Here is a 20,931-nt window from a genome sequence, read left to right as displayed (position 1 = left end):
TTGGTTAACCTTATTTAAAACGCTTTCCATGTCGATAGGCTAACACAATGATAGGGTAACCATAACATCTGGGTAACCATTTAAACAGGGTTACCAAAATGATTAATCAACCGCAGGAGTTTTCCAGTCCCTAAAATAAATACACATCAACCATTCTTAAAATCCACACATCTCCAGTAGGAGTAAGCCTTGGAGTTGTATTATAAAATCCTTCTTGAAAATTTTAAACTAATTGGATCTAAATTTCAATTTGAATATTAAGTTTGGTTGACGTCTACCATTTGTTTTATTGAATAATTGAAGGTAGGTAGAGGCTCTGTCTACCTTCATTATTTAACTTATCACATTCTGATGCTGTAAATGCATATACATACAGAATTAGAATATACAATTAATATATATATATATATATATATATATATATCAAATAACAAGTTAATAAAAAAGTTACTCAACATAGAACAACAATAATAGTAAAAAAATATTATGAAACATACCTGTAAATAGTTAAGATAAAGTAACAGTATTATATTTTCATGATATCTATTTCTTCTCCATTATTCAGATAAAAATAGATATAGATATATCTTACAATTTCCGCATTACATAGAGTCCTATCTACCCACTACAATCTTCAAATGCTATTGTTGTAATTAAATTACCGTCTATTAAGAGTAGTTTATGTAACTGCTAGATAATAATAGGCATTCATTGTTTAATACGAATATAGATTTATGAAACGAGCTCAAAGCGAGTTTCATAAAAACACCACACGAGTGTTTAATGTCTAATTATGTAGAGTTACATACACTGCTTTATCTACACACATATTATAAGCTTTCTATGATGGGTTCTGGAGCCGCATGTTACGATCGCCATTGTGGCATTTGATCACACAATAAAACGCATAGAAATAGGATAGTATAGAACGACTGTCAAACTTGGAAAGTGTGACCAAAAATGAAATGCAAGTGTGTGCGTAAATTGTCTATGTGCGAATAAAAATAGTGATGTCAAGTTACAACATATTAATAATCTATCGATGTTTAACTGCTTTATCGACTACTTTTTCAAATGTGTTTGAAAAAGTTGAAAATGAAAAAGTTGAAAATGATAAAGTTGAAGTTGTTTGAAAATGTGTTCGCAAAGAGTTGACTTACCAAAGAAAATTTGAATTTCGCGCCTTTTCCTGCTGACAACTTGGGTTGGATGTGTATACGCTGTATACAAGTATACGCTGTCTTGTGTTTCCTTGTGTTGGCGGCAAAGCCGTGGAAAAGTGGTTAAAATGTAAGTACTGTGTTGGAAAGTGAAGTTTAAATTTATCGCTAAACATGTACACGTTCAAAAAAGGTATTATAACAATCGTTATTATTTTAAGTCGGTTAGAAAGGTAATATCTTAATGATGTCTTGTGAACAACTAATTCCATACCTACTAATATATCGACAAGTTATCGATACAGTCATATGAACATTTTGTCAAGCCCTAGCGTAAAGTAACAGTTTAGGTTTTTACACAAAATATTCTAAATTATTGACTAATATGATGAAATATTAACACACAATTGAAGAAAAACTTATAATGAACTGTTACAATTGGTTTTTTACACTTTTTATGCTGTTAATTTGATAAAATATCGTTACGAAAATTTCGCTAGGAATATCATACCATACTCATTACCTGTGAAATGAGTATTTTCCTGGGTTTTTTGGCCCTGAAACACTACAACCCGGCACACAACATGACACCATCGCCACTAAATTACTTAATGCATAATTTTCTTTTTGATACGCTTATATTTTTCACGTTAAAAAATACGGAAATATGATTTTGGCCGCCTCGGCCGCCTTCGAACTCAAAATTGGTTACGTTTTCTCATATGTAGTCTGCCTCTTTTGCACTTATGGCTTGTTCATATACGTCATGGCTTCCCTTTCGCACACTTCATCTGTCTGTCAAGCGAAGCGACTGACATGTCTCTGATAAAACGTAACATCTGCTGATACTGGAAATGAGGTAAATCAAATTCCTTTGTTTTTCATAGATGTTCGAAATTTGAATGAGATTATTAAATCGATATCGATGTTATTATTGCGCAATAATAACTTTTTCACAGATAATATTTTTTGTAACAAAACAGTTTATACTGGCTGTAATTTGCGGTTTTTAAATGCATCATAGAGGGTTTATGATATGTAGACAAAATATCTTATTTGAGCCCCAGATAATCGATAGTACTAGTCTAGCAAAAGTGATATCTCTGAATGTACTTAACTTTTCAACCATATTCGATTTTTTCAATCACACTGAACCCTTTTCATTTTCAAAAATTCTTTATAAAAGAAAGTACTTACTTACTTATTTTGTCGTAAGTTAGCTTCTATGAGTAGATACTAAATATCACCAATATAAATAAAGCAACTCTTTGCATAATCTCGTGAGTATATAATAAACCAAAATGTTTTAAATAACTCGTATACTTATTCGAATAAACAATATATAATTTACATTCAATAATCAAGAATATCGCGTAAATTTGAAAATAATACTGATGAAATGTATAATAAAAATATAATATTCTCGTAAGAGTTCGTAGGGGTTTCCCCATTTTCCTTGCATTTCGTTCCCAATTTGGCACCATTCAATCTTAAAATTCGAATGTATATTAAATTTTATTATAAATCTATAGATCATGGTACAGTCACGGTCATAAAAATGCACACATCCTTATATTGCATATCTATGACCATGGCTTATATTCTGAACAGGATAATCAATACCAATTATTTCATATTTTGATAATAGTATTTTGAACAGTGGGAGTAAAACCAGTTTATAGCCACGCCACTAGTAACATTAAAGTTATATTAACAAATAGTAATTTCTTATATTATTTATAACCTAATATTATATTAACATTATTCTGATGAACATAATGGAAATCCAAGTAAAAGAGAATCTTTGGTACAAGATAACATTAAAAACTTGGTTTAAATATAAAATATAATATGATATCAAAATGATAATTTTATTTATACCTGCCATTTAATGACCTGTATGAATAAGAAACATACAATAATATTAAGAAAAGGTGTATAATTCATTATTATGACACTAGTAATTTGTGATGATTAAAAAATAATCCGGAATGTAGTAAAATAAAGATCATTTAGCCTAATCAACATAATAAACATAATTTATATTGTAATTTAATATTATGAAATTAAGAAATCTAAAACTAATCTAAATTAGCTCTATACGGTATCTACATAAAATATACCATTAAATAGTATATTATAATGTACTTCAGATACGCTCGCGTTAATTTAATACTATGTAAATAAAGTGACAGTAATGGTGCTCCCGCAACCGCATTGGCTGTTATAAAATGTTATATAACATCGTGTAACAGGGACAACATAATGAAACACTATAAATATTATCATGCTGTCACACGATGTTATATAATAGCCAATGTTGGAGCACTATTATATAAAGGCCCAAAACATAGTACTTGTTGTATTGTATTCATGAACCGATTTTTTTTTCTCGAACGATGTTAATTAAAAAAAAATACTAATTGTGTTTTGCATTATTTGCTACCTAAACCTTGTTGGTAACCGTTCGGTTAGGGCCACTTGCACCATCCCACTTTAACCGGTTTAACCGGTTAACCCTGTGTTAAATTGTACCGGTAACCATGGTAACTTCATTTTTTGGTGCAAATGGCCCTTAGAAAATCATACGAGTTATTGTGTTAAGTTACCACGTGGCCATTCGGCAAAGTGAAATTATGCGAGATTATTTTCGGCAATTATTTAGAGAACCACTTTATCTATTTTCAAGTAAATTTAACGCGAACGTACTCGAACGTCTGGGTGTAACCGCATTGTTAAACCGAGACGTTTCTCTAGAGAGCTAACCGAAGGTGACGTAACGTGCGACATTTGGCTATTGTATGGCCAAGTTCAAATCAACGTGCCTGTAAAAACTCGCTCCTCTAGTTGTCACTTCTAACTTTAATTTTATTGCCCTACTGAAACGTTGATTTTACCCTTCAATGGCAATCAAGTGCCTTTAAAAATACTCAAAAATAATAAATACACAGATTACTAGTTTAACTAGTATTATCCAAACATGTAACATTTTTATAATATTCTGATCGGCAGTTTAGAAGTAGTCTTTACTTATCTTTATTTGCTATATACTCTCTGGATATGCCGTCGCGTGGCTCCTGCTAACCCCAGACTATTTGAACATAATTATCTTAAATACTATAAAAATAGTGAAAACAAATGCATATTTTCACTTATTGTGACAGTATAAGACTTGGATTATAAGGTTATCGATCCTCATATTTTCAAATAGACGTAGGTTTAAAAAATATCTTACTGCGACGGTATTTAGCGTAAAAACACTCAACAGCAATGAAAATGGGTGACGTTGTATAGAAATCTCTTTAAAATGTGACCTATTTTCATCGTCCTTTCTCTGTAGATCTAAAAGGTGAAGACTCACTGCAGTGGAGCTGCAACAGATCCCAAATCGTTAAAAGTGGGATATTTGTATTGTGTCTTTACGACATTTAAAGAAAACGAGCAAGAGAGAGTACGAGGATCACACCGTATTTACTGTGGTTACCATTCTTGGCATGCTCTAGGATGGATTATAGATTAAAGGATGATTTACATCTCACCGTATCGTGCGCACAAACCTTGGCTTAAGGAGTGCCGCTTTTTTCTCAAGCTCGTTTGATTTGTTATAAGTAAAAAAAATTGTGTGTTAGTATTTCGCGGAATGGGTTCGAGCTTGATACGGGTACGTTTTACTCGTGTAGCGTACCCCTCATTCGTTACATAGAAGTTGAAATTGGAATTCTATAAGTGTTTAAAGTAAGTTCATTTAAGAAAATGTACACGAACTCGCGGGGTGTTTCAAGTGTTGACCTGTAATACTTATTGTATATCGTCATCCACACTGTTATCTGAAAATTCGTAAACCTTATTGCAAATATATAAGGTCTGTTATATTTACGTTGGGAGGGGAATGTTCACTCTTCTTCGGATTCAGTATCGGAGTCGGGGATGGTGTTGAACCAGTTCTCCCAGTTTGATTGCGGGCCTCCCGTCGGTCTACGACAAATAAAATAAACTGTATACAAGGTGCTCGTAAGCATTGCGAGAGATTTTAACTGTGCATTCCTGATGGCAACAGAAGCAAAAAATGTTATATAACTTTTTGTGAAATTCGACAAAAAAAAATTTTTTTTTTTTCCTTTTTTTTACATAATTGTACATAAAACGTAATTTTTATTGCTAAACACATAACCTAAAATTAACTAAAATGTTTTTTTTTTATTAGGGGGTAGCCTTTCGAATACATTGTTTTAATTTTTCGATGTCAATCAATAGGTATGTCCAGAATAGACCTCAAAGTGGTAATACTGCAGTCAAAAATGTGTTTTGTACCGACTTATGGTGAAAGAATGATTTCGAAAAACATTTAATTATCTCTGAAACTAGGCCTAATCCAGAAAATTTTATATGACATTTTAGTTTCTAAATATTACCAGGAATGCTTAGTTAAAATGTCTCGCAATGCTCACGAGCACCTTGTATATGCTGATGGTGATTAGATACAGGCATTGTCTTGTCGGTCATAAAAACATGTTCGTATAACCAAACGAGAGTAAGTAAAAGGCGCTCTTAACATTAAAAATCTAAATTAATAGGAAACACTTCTTGCCAAATCGTGTAGTAAATGTGTGGAACTCTCTACCAGAAACTGTTGTTAGTGCACCGTCAGTGAACTCTTTCAAAAATAGACTAGATACTCGTACACATTTTAGAACATTAAAAAGTGCTAGATAAACACAAGTGCTGCGATATACACGCATCAGCTCCAAGAACTGCCAGTGTATCAAATAAAATAATAATTACAACCGTGAGTTTAAGCTTTTATAAGGCAGAGGGAATATATTTCTCACTATGATTTTGAATTTTATAGCAAGGTGATAGGGTTAAATTTTAGATAGATAGTAGTAGTATTGTACATATCCATATGAAATATTTTTTCGAAAAAGTTGTTTTAACCAATGGCGGTTGGCGTTAGCGTCTCAGAGCGTACGTTCTGTGGAGAAACATGATAGAACTTACTGTTGCTTGGTGATCGGCTGCGGGAGCGTGGCGGTGGCGAGCGGCGGCGGCGCGGGTGGCGGCGCGCGCCGCTGCAGCGTCTGCGTGCCATCGTCCGTCACTCGGGGTCTAGTACCCTACAATAGTTACCGCTGTTTGGTGACCGGCTGCGGGAGCGTGGCGGTGGCGGGCGGCGGCGGCGCGGGCGACGACGCGCGCCGCTACAGCGTCTGCGTGCCCTCGTCCGTCACTCGGGGTCTAGTACCCTACAATAGTTACCGCTGCTTGGTGACCGGCTGCGGGAGCGTGGCGGTGGCGGGCGGCGGCGGCGCGGGCGGCGACGCGCGCCGCTACAGCGTCTGCGTGCCCTCGTCCGTCACTCGGGGTCTAGTACCCTACAATAGTTACCGCTGCTTGGTGACCGGTTGCGGGAGCGTGGCGGTGGCGGGCGGCGGCGGCGCGGGCGGCGGCGCGGGCGGCGACGCACGCCGCTACAGCATCTGCGTGCCCTCGTCCGTCACTCGGGGTCTAGTACCCTACAATAGTTACCGCTGCTTGGTGACCGGCTGCGGGAGCGTGGCGGTGGCGGGCGGCGACGCGCGCCCCTACAGCGTCTGCGTGCCCTCGTCCTTCACTCGGGGTCTAGTACCCTACAATAGTTACCGCTGCTTGGTGACCGGTTGCGGGAGCGTGGCGGTGGCGGGCGGCGGCGGCGCGGGCGGCGGCGCGGGCGGCGACGCGCGCCGCTACAGCATCTGCGTGCCCTCGTCCGTCACTCGGGGTCTAGTACCCTACAATAGTTACCGCTGCTTGGTGACCGGCTGCGGGAGCGTGGCGGTGGCGGGCGGCGGCGGTGCGGGCGGCGACGCGCGCCGCTACAGCGTCTGCGTGCCCTCGTCCGTCACTCGGGGTCTAGTACCCTACAATAGTTACCGCTGCTTGATGACCGGCTGCGGGAGCGTGGCGGTGGCGGGCGGCGGCGGTGCGGGCGGCGACGCGCGCCGCTACAGCGTCTGCGTGCCCTCGTCCGTCACTCGGGGTCTTAGTACCCTACAATAGTTACCGCTGCTTGATGACCGGCTGCGGGAGCGTGGCGGTGGCGGGTAGCGGCGGCGCGGGCGGCGACGCGCGCCGCTACAGCGTCTGCGTGCCCTCGTCCGTCACTCGGGGTCTAGTACCCTACAATAGTTACCGCTGCTTGGTGACCGGCTGCGGGAGCGTGGCGGTGGCGGGCGGCGGCGGCGCGGGCGGCGACGCGCGCCGCTACAGCATCTACGTGCCCTCGTCCGTCACTCGGGGTCTAGTACCCTACAATAGTTACCTCTGCTTGGTGACCGGCTGCGGGAGCGTGGCGGTGGCGGGCGGCGGCGGCGCGGGCGGCGACGCGCGCCCCTACAGCGTCTGCGTGCCCTCGTCCGTCACTCGGGGTCTAGTACCCTACAATAGTTACCGCTGCTTGGTGACCGGCTGCGGGAGCGTGGCGGTGGCGGGCGGCGGCGGCGCGGGCGGCGACGCGCGCCCCTACAGCGTCTGCGTGCCCTCGTCCGTCACTCGGGGTCTAGTACCCTACAATAGTTACCGCTGCTTGGTGACCGGCTGCGGGAGCGTGGCGGTGGCGGGCGGCGACGCGCGCCCCTACAGCGTCTGCGTGCCCTCGTCCTTCACTCGGGGTCTAGTACCCTACAATAGTTACCGCTGCTTGGTGACCGGCTGCGGGAGCGTGGCGGTGGCGGGTGGCGGTGGCGGGCGGCGGCGGCGCGGGCGGCGACGCGCGCTCCTACAGCGTCTGCGTGCCCTCGTCCGTCACTCGGGGTCTAGTACCCTACAATAGTTACCGCTGCTTGGTGACCGGCTGCGGGAGCGTGGCGGTGGCGGGCGGCGGCGGCGCGGGCGGCGACGCGCGCCGCTACAGCGTCTGCGTGCCCTCGTCCGTCACTCGGGGTCTAGTACCCTACAATAGTTACCGCTGCTTGGTGACCGGCTGCGGGAGCGTGGCGGTGGCGGGCGGCGGCGGCGCGGGCGGCGACGCGCGCCCCTACAGCGTCTGCGTGCCCTCGTCCGTCACTCGGGGTCTAGAACCCTACAATAGTTACCGCTGCTTGGTGACCGGCTGCGGGAGCGTGGCGGTGGCGGGCGGCGGCGGCGCGGGCGGCGGCGGCGCGGGCGGCGACGCGCGCCCCTACAGCGTCTGCGTGCCCTCGTCCGTCACTCGGGGTCTAGTACCCTACAATAGTTACCGCTGCTTGGTGACCGGCTGCGGGAGCGTGGCGGTGGCGGGCGGCGGCGGCGCGGGCGGCGACGCGCGCTCCTACAGCGTCTGCGTGCCCTCGTCCGTCACTCGGGGTCTAGTACCCTACAATAGTTACCGCTGCTTGGTGACCGGCTGCGGCAGCGTGGCGGTGGCGGGCGGCGGCGGTGCGGGCGGCGGCACGCGCCGCTGCAGCGTCTGCGTGCCCTCGTCCTTCACTCGGGGTCTAGTACCCTACAATAGTTACCGCTGCTTGGTGACCGGCTGCGGCAGCGTGGCGGTGGCGGGCGGCAGCGGTGCGGGCGGCGACGCGCGCCCCTACAGCGTCTGCGTGCCCTCGTCCGTCACTCGGGGTCTAGTACCCTACAATAGTTACCGCTGCTTGGTGACCGGCTGCGGCAGCGTGGCGGTGGCGGGCGGCGGCGGTGCGGGCGGCGGCACGCGCCGCTGCAGCGTCTGCGTGCCCTCGTCCTTCACTCGGGGTCTAGTACCCTACAATAGTTACCGCTGCTTGGTGACCGGCTGCGGCAGCGTGGCGGTGGCGGGCGGCGGCGGTGCGGGCGGCGGCACGCGCCGCTGCAGCGTCTGCGTGCCCTCGTCCTTCACTCGGGGTCTAGTACCCTACAATAGTTACCGCTGCTTGGTGACCGGCTGCGGCAGCGTGGCGGTGGCGGGCGGCGGCGGTGCGGGCGGCGGCACGCGCCGCTGCAGCGTCTGCGTGCCCTCGTCCGCCTCGTCGCGCCACGACGGGTCTAGCACCCATCTGTCCGTCAAACACGAGGGCCGCTCAAAATTATACGAGAAACATCATAAATCCTATGACGGTCAATAGGGAGCGTGTAGGAATTGTAGACGGCGGCACAGTAGTCTCCGGAAAATTGGGGTGAAGCCCGCGAGGATTAACCGCGCGCGACTGGACACCAGAATATCGACACATACCTATTAAGTAAATTTTTCCGGATATCGAGTAAATGTTTTGACTCTGTCTCAGCGATTGACACCGTAGTAACAAGAAAGTTGTATCGCAGTCTTGTTTGTCTTGTTGTTGATAAGTACCTAGCTGGATACCGTGGCTTATTCCCACTAGTTACTGGTAAAAGGTGGGAAAAAAATTCCCAGTAGTTACCACTGGTAAAAACTTGGTGGTAACTAGTAGGGATAACCCGAAAACGTTGATAAGATAAGCAAGGTCCAAAGTAGGAATCACTTGTCGCCCTAAGATTCGATGGCGAAACCGCATAAGTAAGGGTGCGGCGAGGGAGTCAGAGGTGCAAAGCCATATAACAAAATGATATACTCGATACAGCACAAATTTATAGTATCTTTTATGAAGGGTCAATATTACCCGTTACCTTGAGCTGGTAGCGGACTTGCAGTTCTCGCACTCGCTGCGATAGTCGTCCGGCCCGTCCGGTTCACCGTCCGGCGCGCCGCTCGAATAGCTGCATACGCACGACGGCTGCACGCAAACAATGTACTTAAACAGTTGTCCTAATGCCCATCATACAGATATAAATAAATACATACATATTATCGGACATTATTACACAAACTGACTAAGCACCCCAGTTAGCTCAATAAGGCTTGTGTTGTGGGTACTTACACAACGACATACATAATATTTAATACTTAAATAAATAGAAAACATCCATGACAAAGAAACGAATATCTGTGCTCATCACTCATCGCTCATCAAATAAAAGCCCTTACCAGGATTTGAACCGGGGATCATCGGCTACATAGGTAGGGTCACTACCGACTAGGTCGTCAGTCAAATACAGTTAAATTTTGCCATCAATAATGTAGGACATAAGATTGAATTTATTTTCCTCTAAAATCGAAGGGAACTAAAAATATGTAACTCTTTTCTAATTAAAAATGTTTTAAATTTCATAGACCGTGTAATCCTAGTCGTTTGCAAGTAAGCCACTTGCTTCAATTTTCAATGACTTGCAGTCACTTGTCTAAATATCACGCGGTACTGATCGGATTGAAGGTCGCACAGTTCCGATTCTACGGTGTCTATCAGTGACCTTTGAGACAGGCCTTAGTCGATGTAGTTGTAGAAATACCATTTTATTGCGCCCGATCACGCGAGCAAATTCTAATATAACAAAAACTTAAGACTTATCAATTTGTCTTTCATGATAGTAATCGGATTGAAGGTTGCAAAGGTTCTAAACCAGTAAGTAGTGTCTTTTAAAATTACCTTATCAACCGTGAGCGGCAACGTTGTTTGAGGTCCAGCGACGTCCGCGGCCGGTTTGCCTGCAGCCTTCAGGGGCTTGGGCTCGATCCCACCCACGTTGTGCTCTTCGCTGTGAGCTCTGCGACCAAATTGAATAACATCAAACATATTAAAATTAAATCAAGTAAGTGGAGAGAAGGGAGAATACTAAGACGAGGTAATGAAAAACTAATACGCCTTTAAGGGTTGCACCAAAGTTCAGCCAACCGACTGTCACTATTGAAGCGTTGGCTAAATTTTATTGTGTGGATAGTTTCATAGTTCACTGCTCAGTCCGCTATTTAATTGTGGTTGGTGCAATTGGCTCTTACTATGCCACTGAGGGCAAGACAATGAGCAGGGCACGGAGCAGAGACGTCAGATGTAAGCGTCTTTTTAACCGACTTCAATTTCATAGAAGGAGGAGGTTCTATATTCGGTTGTGGGTATTTTTTTTTATGTATGTACACCGATTACACCGACACCTGTGGTCCGATTTGAGTGATTCTTTTTTTGTTTGAAAGGAGTTACCTCCAAGTTGGTCCCATTTTAATTGGGTTCTGATCTGATAATGGGATCCATGAGGAATTCATTTTTTTAAGGCACATGTATGGTGATTTGGGTGTTTTCTTAATCAAACCGAGCATTTTCTCTCAAAAACCATCAACTTGATGAAGTGGATCTGATGATGATGATTTTTTGATGATAATGATGATGATTTTTTTTAAATGTAATATCTTCACCGATTACTCCGACACCCGTGCTCCGATTCGAGTAATTCTCTTTTTGTTTGAAAGAAGTTACCTCCAAGGTGGTCCCATAATATTTTTGGTTCTGATCTGATGATGGAATTCACGAGAAATTCAGGGAACTCCTCAATTTTTAAAGGCACATGTATGGCGATTTGACTGTATTCTTAAGCAACTCAAGCATTTCCTCTCGTAAACTACCAATTTGATGTAGTGCAACTGTAGCCTTACCACGAGTTTGACTCTACATATTAACTGACATGTTCGTAACTTACTTTCTATACATCTCGCTCGCACTAATAGGATGCCAGTACGAGCGAGATGCATAGAAAGTAAGTTACGCTATAGCAAATATGTCAGTGTCACACTCGTGGTAAGGCTACTTACTGATTATGAAGACCACGGGCGATATGTGGAGCTTACCTGTTATAATTGGGGGTATATATTTTTTGTTGTTGTTGTAATAATAGTGATTTATATACGTTTTTTTTGGAATGACTTTTGTTATTTCTTAAGTTGTATAGGATATTCAAAATAAATGTGATGGGTATATTATGATTTTTGATGTAGGTAGTGTTGGAAATAAAAGGTGAGGGGTAGGTGTGAGAGGTGTGTGAGGTAGACGGTGGTGGTGAAGGTAGACGGGGGTCTGAGGCTGGGGGTTGAGGGGTTTGGGCTTGACGAGTCAGGCTTTGAGAGGTTAAGGGGTCGAGGGGGTGGTGAATTGATGGGCCGGAGGCTAAGGGGTTGGGAGTTGAGGAATCGGGAGGTATGAGTTGAGTAGTCGGGGGTTGGAAGTTGAGGAATTAGGGGTTAGGATTAGGGTTGAGGGATCGGGGAATTGCGGTTGAAGGTTTGGTGTTGGTGGTTCAGGGTCAAGGGTTTCAGTGATCAGGGGTTGATGTGCTGTGAGGTTGATTGATCGGAGGGTTGAGGGATTGGGCCAGTGGCGGGGCGGAGGATATATTTAGAGTAGTGGCAGGAATGATTTCCCAGACACACTTGAGGAAAATCCTGATTATTTATTAAAACTAACGATTTTAGTGTTAAACATGATTGTGTTTTTCATTTATGTGTCACGCGTTACTCGTAAGCTCTTAACAATGTCTTATAAATAAAAATGGAAAATAATAACTTAAAAAAAAGGAAACCGACTTCAAAAAGGATAAAATAAAATATTATCCTTTTTTTAAGCATATGTGTTACCAACTGATATGTTTGATGTCAGTGCCACATATACTTAAAAAAGGATAATATTTTATTTTATCCTTTTTGCAGTTGGTCTAATTTTTTTTTGTAAAAAGTTTTTATTGCTAATGCTACTGTCCCCGCTCGGTTGCGTAATTTTTCTTACAAAGTATTAGAGATATATCAACGATGGTTCTTAAATAGATTTAAACTAGAAGGGCTATATTGATGGGGGTTTAAAACTTCTAAATTTATCATTATTTCATCTGTATCCTCCATTAGATGCTAAATTGAGGTTACGGCATACTGCTAGCTGGGCTTGTGGAACGAGCTACGGATCTCGCTGTTGAGCGGTTGTAACCAGCTATAGAACGAAGAACGATCCTATTAAACCATTCATCTCTCTTACCTTGACCCCCCTGCTAGAAGCGTGGTTGAGATTCCTCGGTATACTCCGCCCTGTGTCCGTCATAGCTCGCTCGCTGGGCTTGTGGAACGAGCGTCGGATCTCGCTGTTGAGTGGTTGAAACCAGCTATAGACCGAAGAGCGGTCCTATTTCACCATTCATCTCTCTTACCTTGAGCCCCCGCTAGAAGCGAGGTTGAGATTCCTCGGCATACTCCGCCCTGTGTCCGCCATGGCTCGCTCGCTGGGCTTGTGGAACGAGCGTCGGATCTCGCTGTGAAGCGAGCGATCGCAGCGGTTGAAGCCGGCTATGGACGTGTCGAGGATGGTGGTGTCGATCGCGGTGGAGATACGCGGGATGGTGCGGTGTCTGAGGACAATGAGGTGATTTTTAAAACAAATCTAAAAATCTTAAAACTCTCGAACACGTAAATGGGGTCAAACACTAAAAAAACTTGTGTACAATGAATTACTAAGTTTCATATGTTATTTCTTTCATTTGATATATATTATAACAAGTTATAGTGAGCAAAACTTTTTCTTTTATTTTCTCAATTACCCCCTAAAGTAGCCTCCATGTAGCCCGTATGTTTAAAATTCATTTATTTACGTTACATGAGAGGGTGTACCAAATTTCGACTAATTTGGTCCAATAGTTTCGGAGCAAAAAGGCTGTGACAGACGGGCAGACCGACGCACGAGTGATCCTGTAAGAGTTCCGTTTTTCCTTCTGAGGTACGGGAACTTACAGCGAGGAATTGGCAGGGCTCGTGTAGAACCCGGGCACGTTGTGCGGGCGCTCGGGCTCGGGCTCGCGCTGCATCACGCTGAGGCCGCGGTGGCTGATGGCGCCCAAGGAGCCCGTCAGCCGGATCGCACTCGGGAACCCGACCACTGCTGACAATACAGGGTGGGCTTTGAAAAGGGGCATTGAGGGTTGAGGGCAGCCACCTGATTCTGTGCTGCTACGCCAAAATGGTCTTAGCAGACCTCATCTAAATTTACAACTAACAATGATTCATATATTTGGATTTTCGAAAAACGGTCAGTTACAAAGTCGTCATTCTGATTATTTTAATATGTTGATGACAATTTTTTTTTCTAACCAGAATCAAAAGCTACTGTACATTTAAGTTAATTTACAATATAATTATTAGTGATAATACATATTTTTGACAAATTATTATTGGGTTTCTACGTTTATAATATCGCAGAATGTGTATACTGGTATAACTATTTTAAAATATAGCATTTTAGCCATCAAATAGTTAGTCCGTACCAAATTTAATCTAAATCGGTTCAGCGGTTTAAGCGTGAAGAGTAAACAGACAGTTACTTTAATACTAGCGGCTCCGAGAGCTGTAACACGCGAGCTCCGCCATTTTGAAAAAAATCGGCCAAGAATCGATATTTAACTATCGAACCTCCTCTCAAAAATTCACGAGAATTGATTGAGAATTGCAACCTGTAGAGGAAAACAACCGGGCATACGAAAGCACTTTTGCCCAAGTTAAAACTGACACCTTCGCTAAACTCTCGGTCAATTAGTAGGGATACTGACTGTTAGGTGCCAGCGGGTGGTGCATAACAGGCTCGCGTGGTTCGGGATGCGGCTGTAGAAGCGGCGCTGCGAAGCAGTTCTGCGGGTTCGGCATCTGACAAAAAAAACATTCACTGTTAATAAGATATGACTATCACAGCGGACATTATCTATACAATGGACAAGGTTCATTGAAACTGTCTACCATCTTAGCTCCCGTCTCGAGGCTAAGAGTAAACATAAATAGTAAATTACTATAGAGGACGGGAAACGAAGGGTTGCAGGCCAAGTAGATTATAGACGGCCGAGCGTAGCGAGGTCGAATAGGGATACGCGGCCGGCAACCCCGTTTCTCGCCGAGATTTGTATAGTGCTTTTCTCAAACTTGCAATGAAATAATAATAAAAAATATAGGATGATGATGATGATGATTGTTTCATGTCCTAATGTGATAGGTTATTCAGTGCGTTGGGTTCCAAAGCGGAACGAAAATTTGTTGATTATTTTTGCGTTACAATGCACGGTTTAGGAGATACAGACCTATAAAGTTTTTCTTTCAGTCATGCAGAAATCTTTATAGGACTGTATCTCCTAAACCGTGCGTCGTAGCGCAAAAATGGCGGACTTAATGCTAAAAGGCGTTCTCTACCAGTCAACCATTGGATCAAACAGAGACATACATGTTGGTGCAGATTATATGATTAGATTTTTGATTGTGTTAGACGTTGATGATTAGACAACCGGTCTGGCCTAGTGGGTAGTGACCCTGCCTATGAAGCCAATGGTCCCGGGTTCGAATCCCGGTAAGGACATTTATTTTTGTGATGAATACAGATATTTGTTCCTAAGTCATGGATGTTTTCTATGTATCCCATAGTACACACTTTGCTTAGTTTGAGGCTAGGTCAATCTGCGTAAGATTGTCCCCAAATATTCAATGGGCATACGCGCCAGGCAATTTCCTCGCGCACAAAACGGCCAGTGTAGACGTGCCTCGGCCGAGGCAGAGCGCACGTTTTCCTCGCGCGAGCGCGACCTTGGCCGAGCCGCTCGGTGTCGGTTTTTCGGCATGCTCAAAGGCGCCTCAGGCGTTTGCCGCGCGCTGGTCGGGACGTGTTTATTTGGTGCGCGTGGTTATTTTGTTCCGTACATCAAATTGGAAAATATGAATAAAGCCCAAAGTTGCAAATGAATACACTTTTACGTAGCAAATACATGATATGGTATGCTAGAGATCCCAACTATATGAATAGGGGAATTAGAGAGGATTGATTTTTTATTTGAATGTAAATTTAATAAATAGACGGAGACTGGTATACGAGTCTTCCATCGTTAAATATCGCTGCGTGGGAAGCACCATATCCCTGAAAGTGATACCTTTCTTCAATTTGTGTTTGCCATTTAAGTTTTACGTGTAATTGTGAACATAACAAGTCGAATCACTCATTTTTTTTCATTGCGTTTAAAATTCTCTGCTCAAAAGAGCCGATTTCCGTATCGTGATTGATTTTATAGATTTGTTGCACCCAAAATCTCCTGTAACTTGTTAGTTTTCGTTTTGTCTTTTGAATTGCTTTGAAAAGCAAAATAAATCATACACGAGCCACGGCAGTGAATATGTGAAGCACCATTTTGAACAGCTGACTGAGGGACGCCATCTTGCCGAGCAAATTGGCTCGGCTGAGGGAAACGCGCTGAGGCAAAAGTTACACAAGCACGCGGCCGCGCAAGGCCCATCGTTTGCCGCGCGAGGAAATTTCCTCGCAAGGCTGCTCGCTCTGTACCGACCCGCCTAATGTGATAACTTTCATATTACGTACAAACAGCAAAACTTTTTATTGTCCATCGGTGGACCTTATGCCTTTTGTAATAAGGTCCACCGATGGACACAGCTCAGTACGGGCGATGGTACCTGTTGCACAGGCCGCGGGATGTTGATATAGCCGTGCCCGGAACATTGCATCACGTCGTCCGGTCGGACCATGCTCTCCAGGTTGGTTGGGTAGGTCCGGTGAAACGGCGTTTCAGTGTTCATTCTACAAAGGAAAAAATGTTTCAATTTCTTTGAAGGCATAATAAGGACATAATGCCTAGACCAGGCGAAAGAAAAAATAGGGGTCGTGTCGTATCAAAAAATCAAAGAGCTGGCGCAAGAAACGAAAAGCTGGAAGATACTCTACCGACAAGAAAATAACTCTTAAGTTACGAAAAAGGTTTGGCTTGGTTCGCTGATGTAAGTAATTTCATAAAGCAGTGTTGCCAATATTTAATATAAATTATTTCACACCATGCACGTAATAAAGCACCAGAATTATTATTAGATGATGAACAACAGGTTTTTTTCACAATTTGTATTTAATACATCGGATAGAACCAACAAAAGCAGATGACTCCGTGACGTCACATGTTCCGTTTTCATAGTTATAAATCCCACTGAAACTGATTCGACTTAAGGTGGCAACTACCCTATTGAGAGAAACGGATGAATGACGATCGATGCTATCTGAGTCAGCGTCAAGCGAATTCGCCCGGAGAGTTGTTTTGTCGCTACGATACGTCGCGCGGAATGCCTCCTCGTATAAGTGACCAGAATAACTGTTTAATCATTCGAGTTTTTCAGTTCCGATTCTGCATAGCTGTTGCGCAGGGAAATCAAGTTTTACCAGCTAAAACTTGGTTACTTTACGTCCACACACATCTAGTCCATCTGTTTCAACGCTTACCGCATGCCGTAGGAGCACTGCGCGACGGCCTCGTCATAGGGCGGCGGCTCCTCGCCGCGGGGCAGGTAGTTGCCGGACGGTTCCCAGCCTGCTAGGGCCGATTCGCAAGTGGGTCAGTACCTCATGCCCCATGTACTTACCTCATGCCATCGGAGCATTGCGCGATGGCCTCGTCATAGGGTGGCGGAGCCTCGCCGCGGGGTAGGTAATTGCCGGGCGGTTTCCAGCCCGCTAAAGCTGTTTCGCAAGTTCCTCCCATGTAGCCCATGCTGCCACTGATGTATCTAAAACAATATAAAAAATGCGTAAGATGACATTCATCTCGATGGATACGGATACCTCACGATCTCGATGAAATCACGGAACACCCATAATCAAAAAAGTGCCCTGAGGGAATAAGCTCAGGTTGATTCTATCGCAAAGAAATACAGTATCAGAGCAGATTTCAGGAAAGACGTAAATAAAGTATGATTGTCCAGTTACCAAAATGGATTTTATTATAAACACTCAGTATTACTTACTCATAACGTATACAGTCGGCTGCAGAGATACTTGACCCCCCACGGCATGGAAATTTAAATGGGGAGTGGGTGATGGCGGGGTGGTTAACGATCTTTGCACAGCTGACTGTATATGTGGGATGTACGACATGTAAGTAGACTTCGTTTTGATCAATTCAGATATCTTAAAGCGTTTGCGAAATAATAATTCCCTGAATCAATTTGTCCCAATCAAGAATGTCGAATTAATTATATTGCAAACCGAAATAGTCGCACGATGCGTCAGTAGAACTACTTGTATTTACTAAGGTTCTGTTCTAAGTCCTATTATTGTGACGTTAAAGTCTGTTTTCTTTCAATACAGGGATATAATCGGTTGATTGACAATAATGGGCGGAAGTCTACGGTTTACCCATTACATATTTATAAGGCCAGTTACCTTATATTGTCATCTAATGACTTTGTCCTAACTAATCCTTGTCGTTTTTTTATCTTAAGGGCTATAATAACATAAAGCATCGACCACACTGGAACTTCACGCAGCGTATACGTATTGACCTATTTAATATTTACGTGGCGCTATTGCCATACATTTTGCTGCGTAAACAGTGCATCAATGTCACACACCGTGTATAAAGCGAAGGTTTAGCGCAAGGGGTTATTTAGTAAATAAACCGACGTTTAGAGAATCGGACTTAGTCCACACTTTCACCTATGCACTGCTGGCTGCTGCACGCACGATGCTGTCCAAGCATATAAACATATAAACCCTTTCAAGCATTTAAACCACCAGCATGTTTTGTAGTCCTACATGAGGTCCCATATAACATTTAAAACTTTCCAGTTTTCAACACATATTAAAACATATTTGCACCGGGTTTGTCGTGAGTTAATTTTGTTACCTTTATTTCCGATGTTTCGACGCAGGTTCCACTGGTCTTGGTCATGGATAACTGATGTCCCATCAAAATGTCAAACATAGATTTGTGTCACTACCCGACGAAAAGCCTATTATGAAAAAATCCACTATATGTTCTCATCAGGGGTGGACCAGGATTAAGTCAATAATTTAGAAACTGCCACATCAACTCACCCAATGCTCGTAAGGCTCCTCTGGTCATCAGCATGCGGCGGCCTCCGCCTCTTCTGCCTCCTCACGCGGTACACCACCAGGGCGACTGTGAGGAGCGCGACGGCCACCGCACCGCCGGCCGCCATACGCAGGTTGCTCTCCGACCCGTCTGCGGGCTTCACCACGTCGTCTAGGCAGATGAACTCGCAGCATGTGTTGCCGACGCGAAATGATCGACAGTCCTAAAAGAATGAGTTTTGGTCTACCCTATTAATCAAATAATGAGCATTCTGTAATATAAGCTTGTTCTGCATCTTGCTTTTTTACTTCAAAACCTTTTAAGTAAAAATAATACTAACAAGCAAGTACTTTGAAGTTATTGTGTCCTATCAGCCAGGAGGCAACAGTACAGTTTGTTACAAAATAATGTTGTAGCATATACACCACTAATCAGAAGGTGGCTTTTACTACTGTCAAAATGTGTTTTCAGTGAATGAAAATACCATAAAATCATTGTATTAATGGGTGACCCAAGAGATATAAAGAAAAATGTCTCCACTCATTGGGTGCCTAGAATGTTCCTGGCCAAACAAAAGACCCCCCTACAAAGCTGATGTTGCAGTGGCAGCCATACGTCATGCAGGGTTCCAATTGCCAGAAAACCCCCCATATTCGGCAGATCTAGTCCCCAGCATCTTTTATCCCTTTCCACGGCTGAAGAGACATCTTATAAGTAATAGATTTTTGGATGATAGTGAAGTAATGACCAGTGTGAAGGTTTGCAAAGGGTCTAGGGAAAAGATGGTCTATGTGAGTAAGCTTCCTAAGAGACTAAATAAAATAAAAAAAAAGTGTTTTGATCACCCCTCATAAACGAATCACATCAATAAAAAGTCACATTTTAATTTCTGACAAATTATAAAACAGATCAGTGTCATACTAGCATTGATTCTAAAAGGTTGATTTATTTCTGAGAAGTAACTAGTTCAATTACCTACAAAGGTCATGTTCTAAAGGTCACTCAAAACAAAGCACTATAAATGTTTTTATTTAAACTTTAACCTTTTGAATTTATTTTATTTTATTATCATATGATCCAACATCAATATAGGTAGGTAATGTGGAAGAAAATATTTAAAAAATAACCTTGTTTGAAATTAAATAATATAGAAATAACATTTAAAAAAATAACAAAATAAAAATGATATTATTCAAAGAGATATACTTAATAAGAATTCCCGGTGACATTTTAATAAGATTTGTAGGACAAAACTTGAATCAATTATTATTAATAAACATTATTTATTTAGATCTAATAATGTTTCTTTCCTCATTGGTTCTGATCCGACTATTTTCTAGCGAAGTAATATTAATTTGATCTTAACACATGAGCGACATTGAATAATCAGTGACAACACAAATTGACCTGTGATCTGAACTTAATCTTTAGTTATGATATTAGGGCATTGTCAGGTAAATACCTGTGGGGGCGAGCACAGCACGGCCTTGCAGGCCTTGGGCCCGCCGTTGTCGCACACGCATAGCGTACAGGTGTCCGGCCCTGGCACATAGTGCAACCCGTGACTTATCAACCTCCCTCGTAGGTCCGTGCAGTCATTCTGCGCTACGACACCTGCACAACCAACAATCACTTAACAACGAAATCAATCAACACTTCACATCACTAAATAACTATTACTTACTATACAAATGTAAGGTCAAACATAACACGGCCTTCCCCAACATCTTATTCCAAATCAAATATCAACTGAACACCTCATTTTGAGAGATAACAGACCCGTGCCCTATTTTATAATCGATATTTGCTATATGGCCGAGTAAATCTCTATAAAGGATAAGGACAGAGAAAATTGATCATGCGTCTTTGAGTTTTTGCGCCTGTCAAACGCTCAACACACGCAAATGTCATGTCAGTCAGCTGTCTTATCAGTTTTGACGTTGTTGATACGTTCGAAATCAAAGAAAAGCTTTAGCGACAATTATACCAATAAGAATACGAAATATGGAATGTGATCATTAAATTTATAACGATATATTCAGAGAAATACTAACTTCAATCATAGTTCATTAAGAACACACCTACGCAGTACACCTGTTGCTCTTGAATCTTGAACTCTTGA

General features: G+C 43.1%; 1 protein-coding gene across 3 annotated transcripts; it reads right to left on the bottom strand.

The window, feature by feature from the left end:
- Positions 1-4,241: 4,241 nt before the first annotated feature.
- On the bottom strand, positions 4,242-20,931 carry LOC133527175 (uncharacterized). Of its 3 annotated transcripts, none has more exons than XM_061864066.1 (12): positions 20,494-20,931; positions 20,272-20,423; positions 18,812-19,032; positions 17,359-17,502; positions 16,408-16,531; positions 14,517-14,610; positions 13,705-13,852; positions 13,128-13,325; positions 10,595-10,712; positions 9,738-9,844; positions 9,020-9,148; positions 4,242-5,135 (listed from the first exon to the last, which is right to left on the bottom strand). In XM_061864066.1, the coding sequence occupies exons 1-12, from the start codon at positions 20,534-20,536 to the stop codon at positions 5,054-5,056; spliced, it is 1,560 nt and encodes a 519-aa protein (XP_061720050.1). In that variant the 5' UTR covers positions 20,537-20,931; the 3' UTR covers positions 4,242-5,053. The 3 variants fall into 3 exon arrangements, with proteins under 3 accessions (XP_061720050.1, XP_061720052.1, XP_061720053.1); XM_061864068.1 differs by having other exon boundaries at positions 13,705-13,849; XM_061864069.1 differs by lacking the exon at positions 9,020-9,148.

Source organism: Cydia pomonella, chromosome 17 (genome assembly GCF_033807575.1).
Source record: "Cydia pomonella isolate Wapato2018A chromosome 17, ilCydPomo1, whole genome shotgun sequence".
Lineage (NCBI taxonomy): Eukaryota > Metazoa > Arthropoda > Insecta > Lepidoptera > Tortricidae > Cydia > Cydia pomonella.
The sequence above is the reverse complement of the archived record's forward strand: the minus strand, read 5'-3'. Positions and strand labels throughout refer to the sequence as shown.

Coding starts and splice junctions, on each gene's coding strand:
- LOC133527175 (XM_061864066.1), bottom strand. CDS start 20,536: ATGTTGGGGAAGGCCGTGTTATGTTTGACCTTACATTTGTATA. Junction 13,853..14,516: donor CCACCCGCTGGCACCTAACA/GTCAGTATCCCT, acceptor CTGTATTGTCAG/CAGTGGTCGGGTTCCCGAGT. Junction 10,713..13,127: donor GCTTCTAGCGGGGGCTCAAG/GTAAGAGAGATG, acceptor ATTTGGTCGCAG/AGCTCACAGCGAAGAGCACA.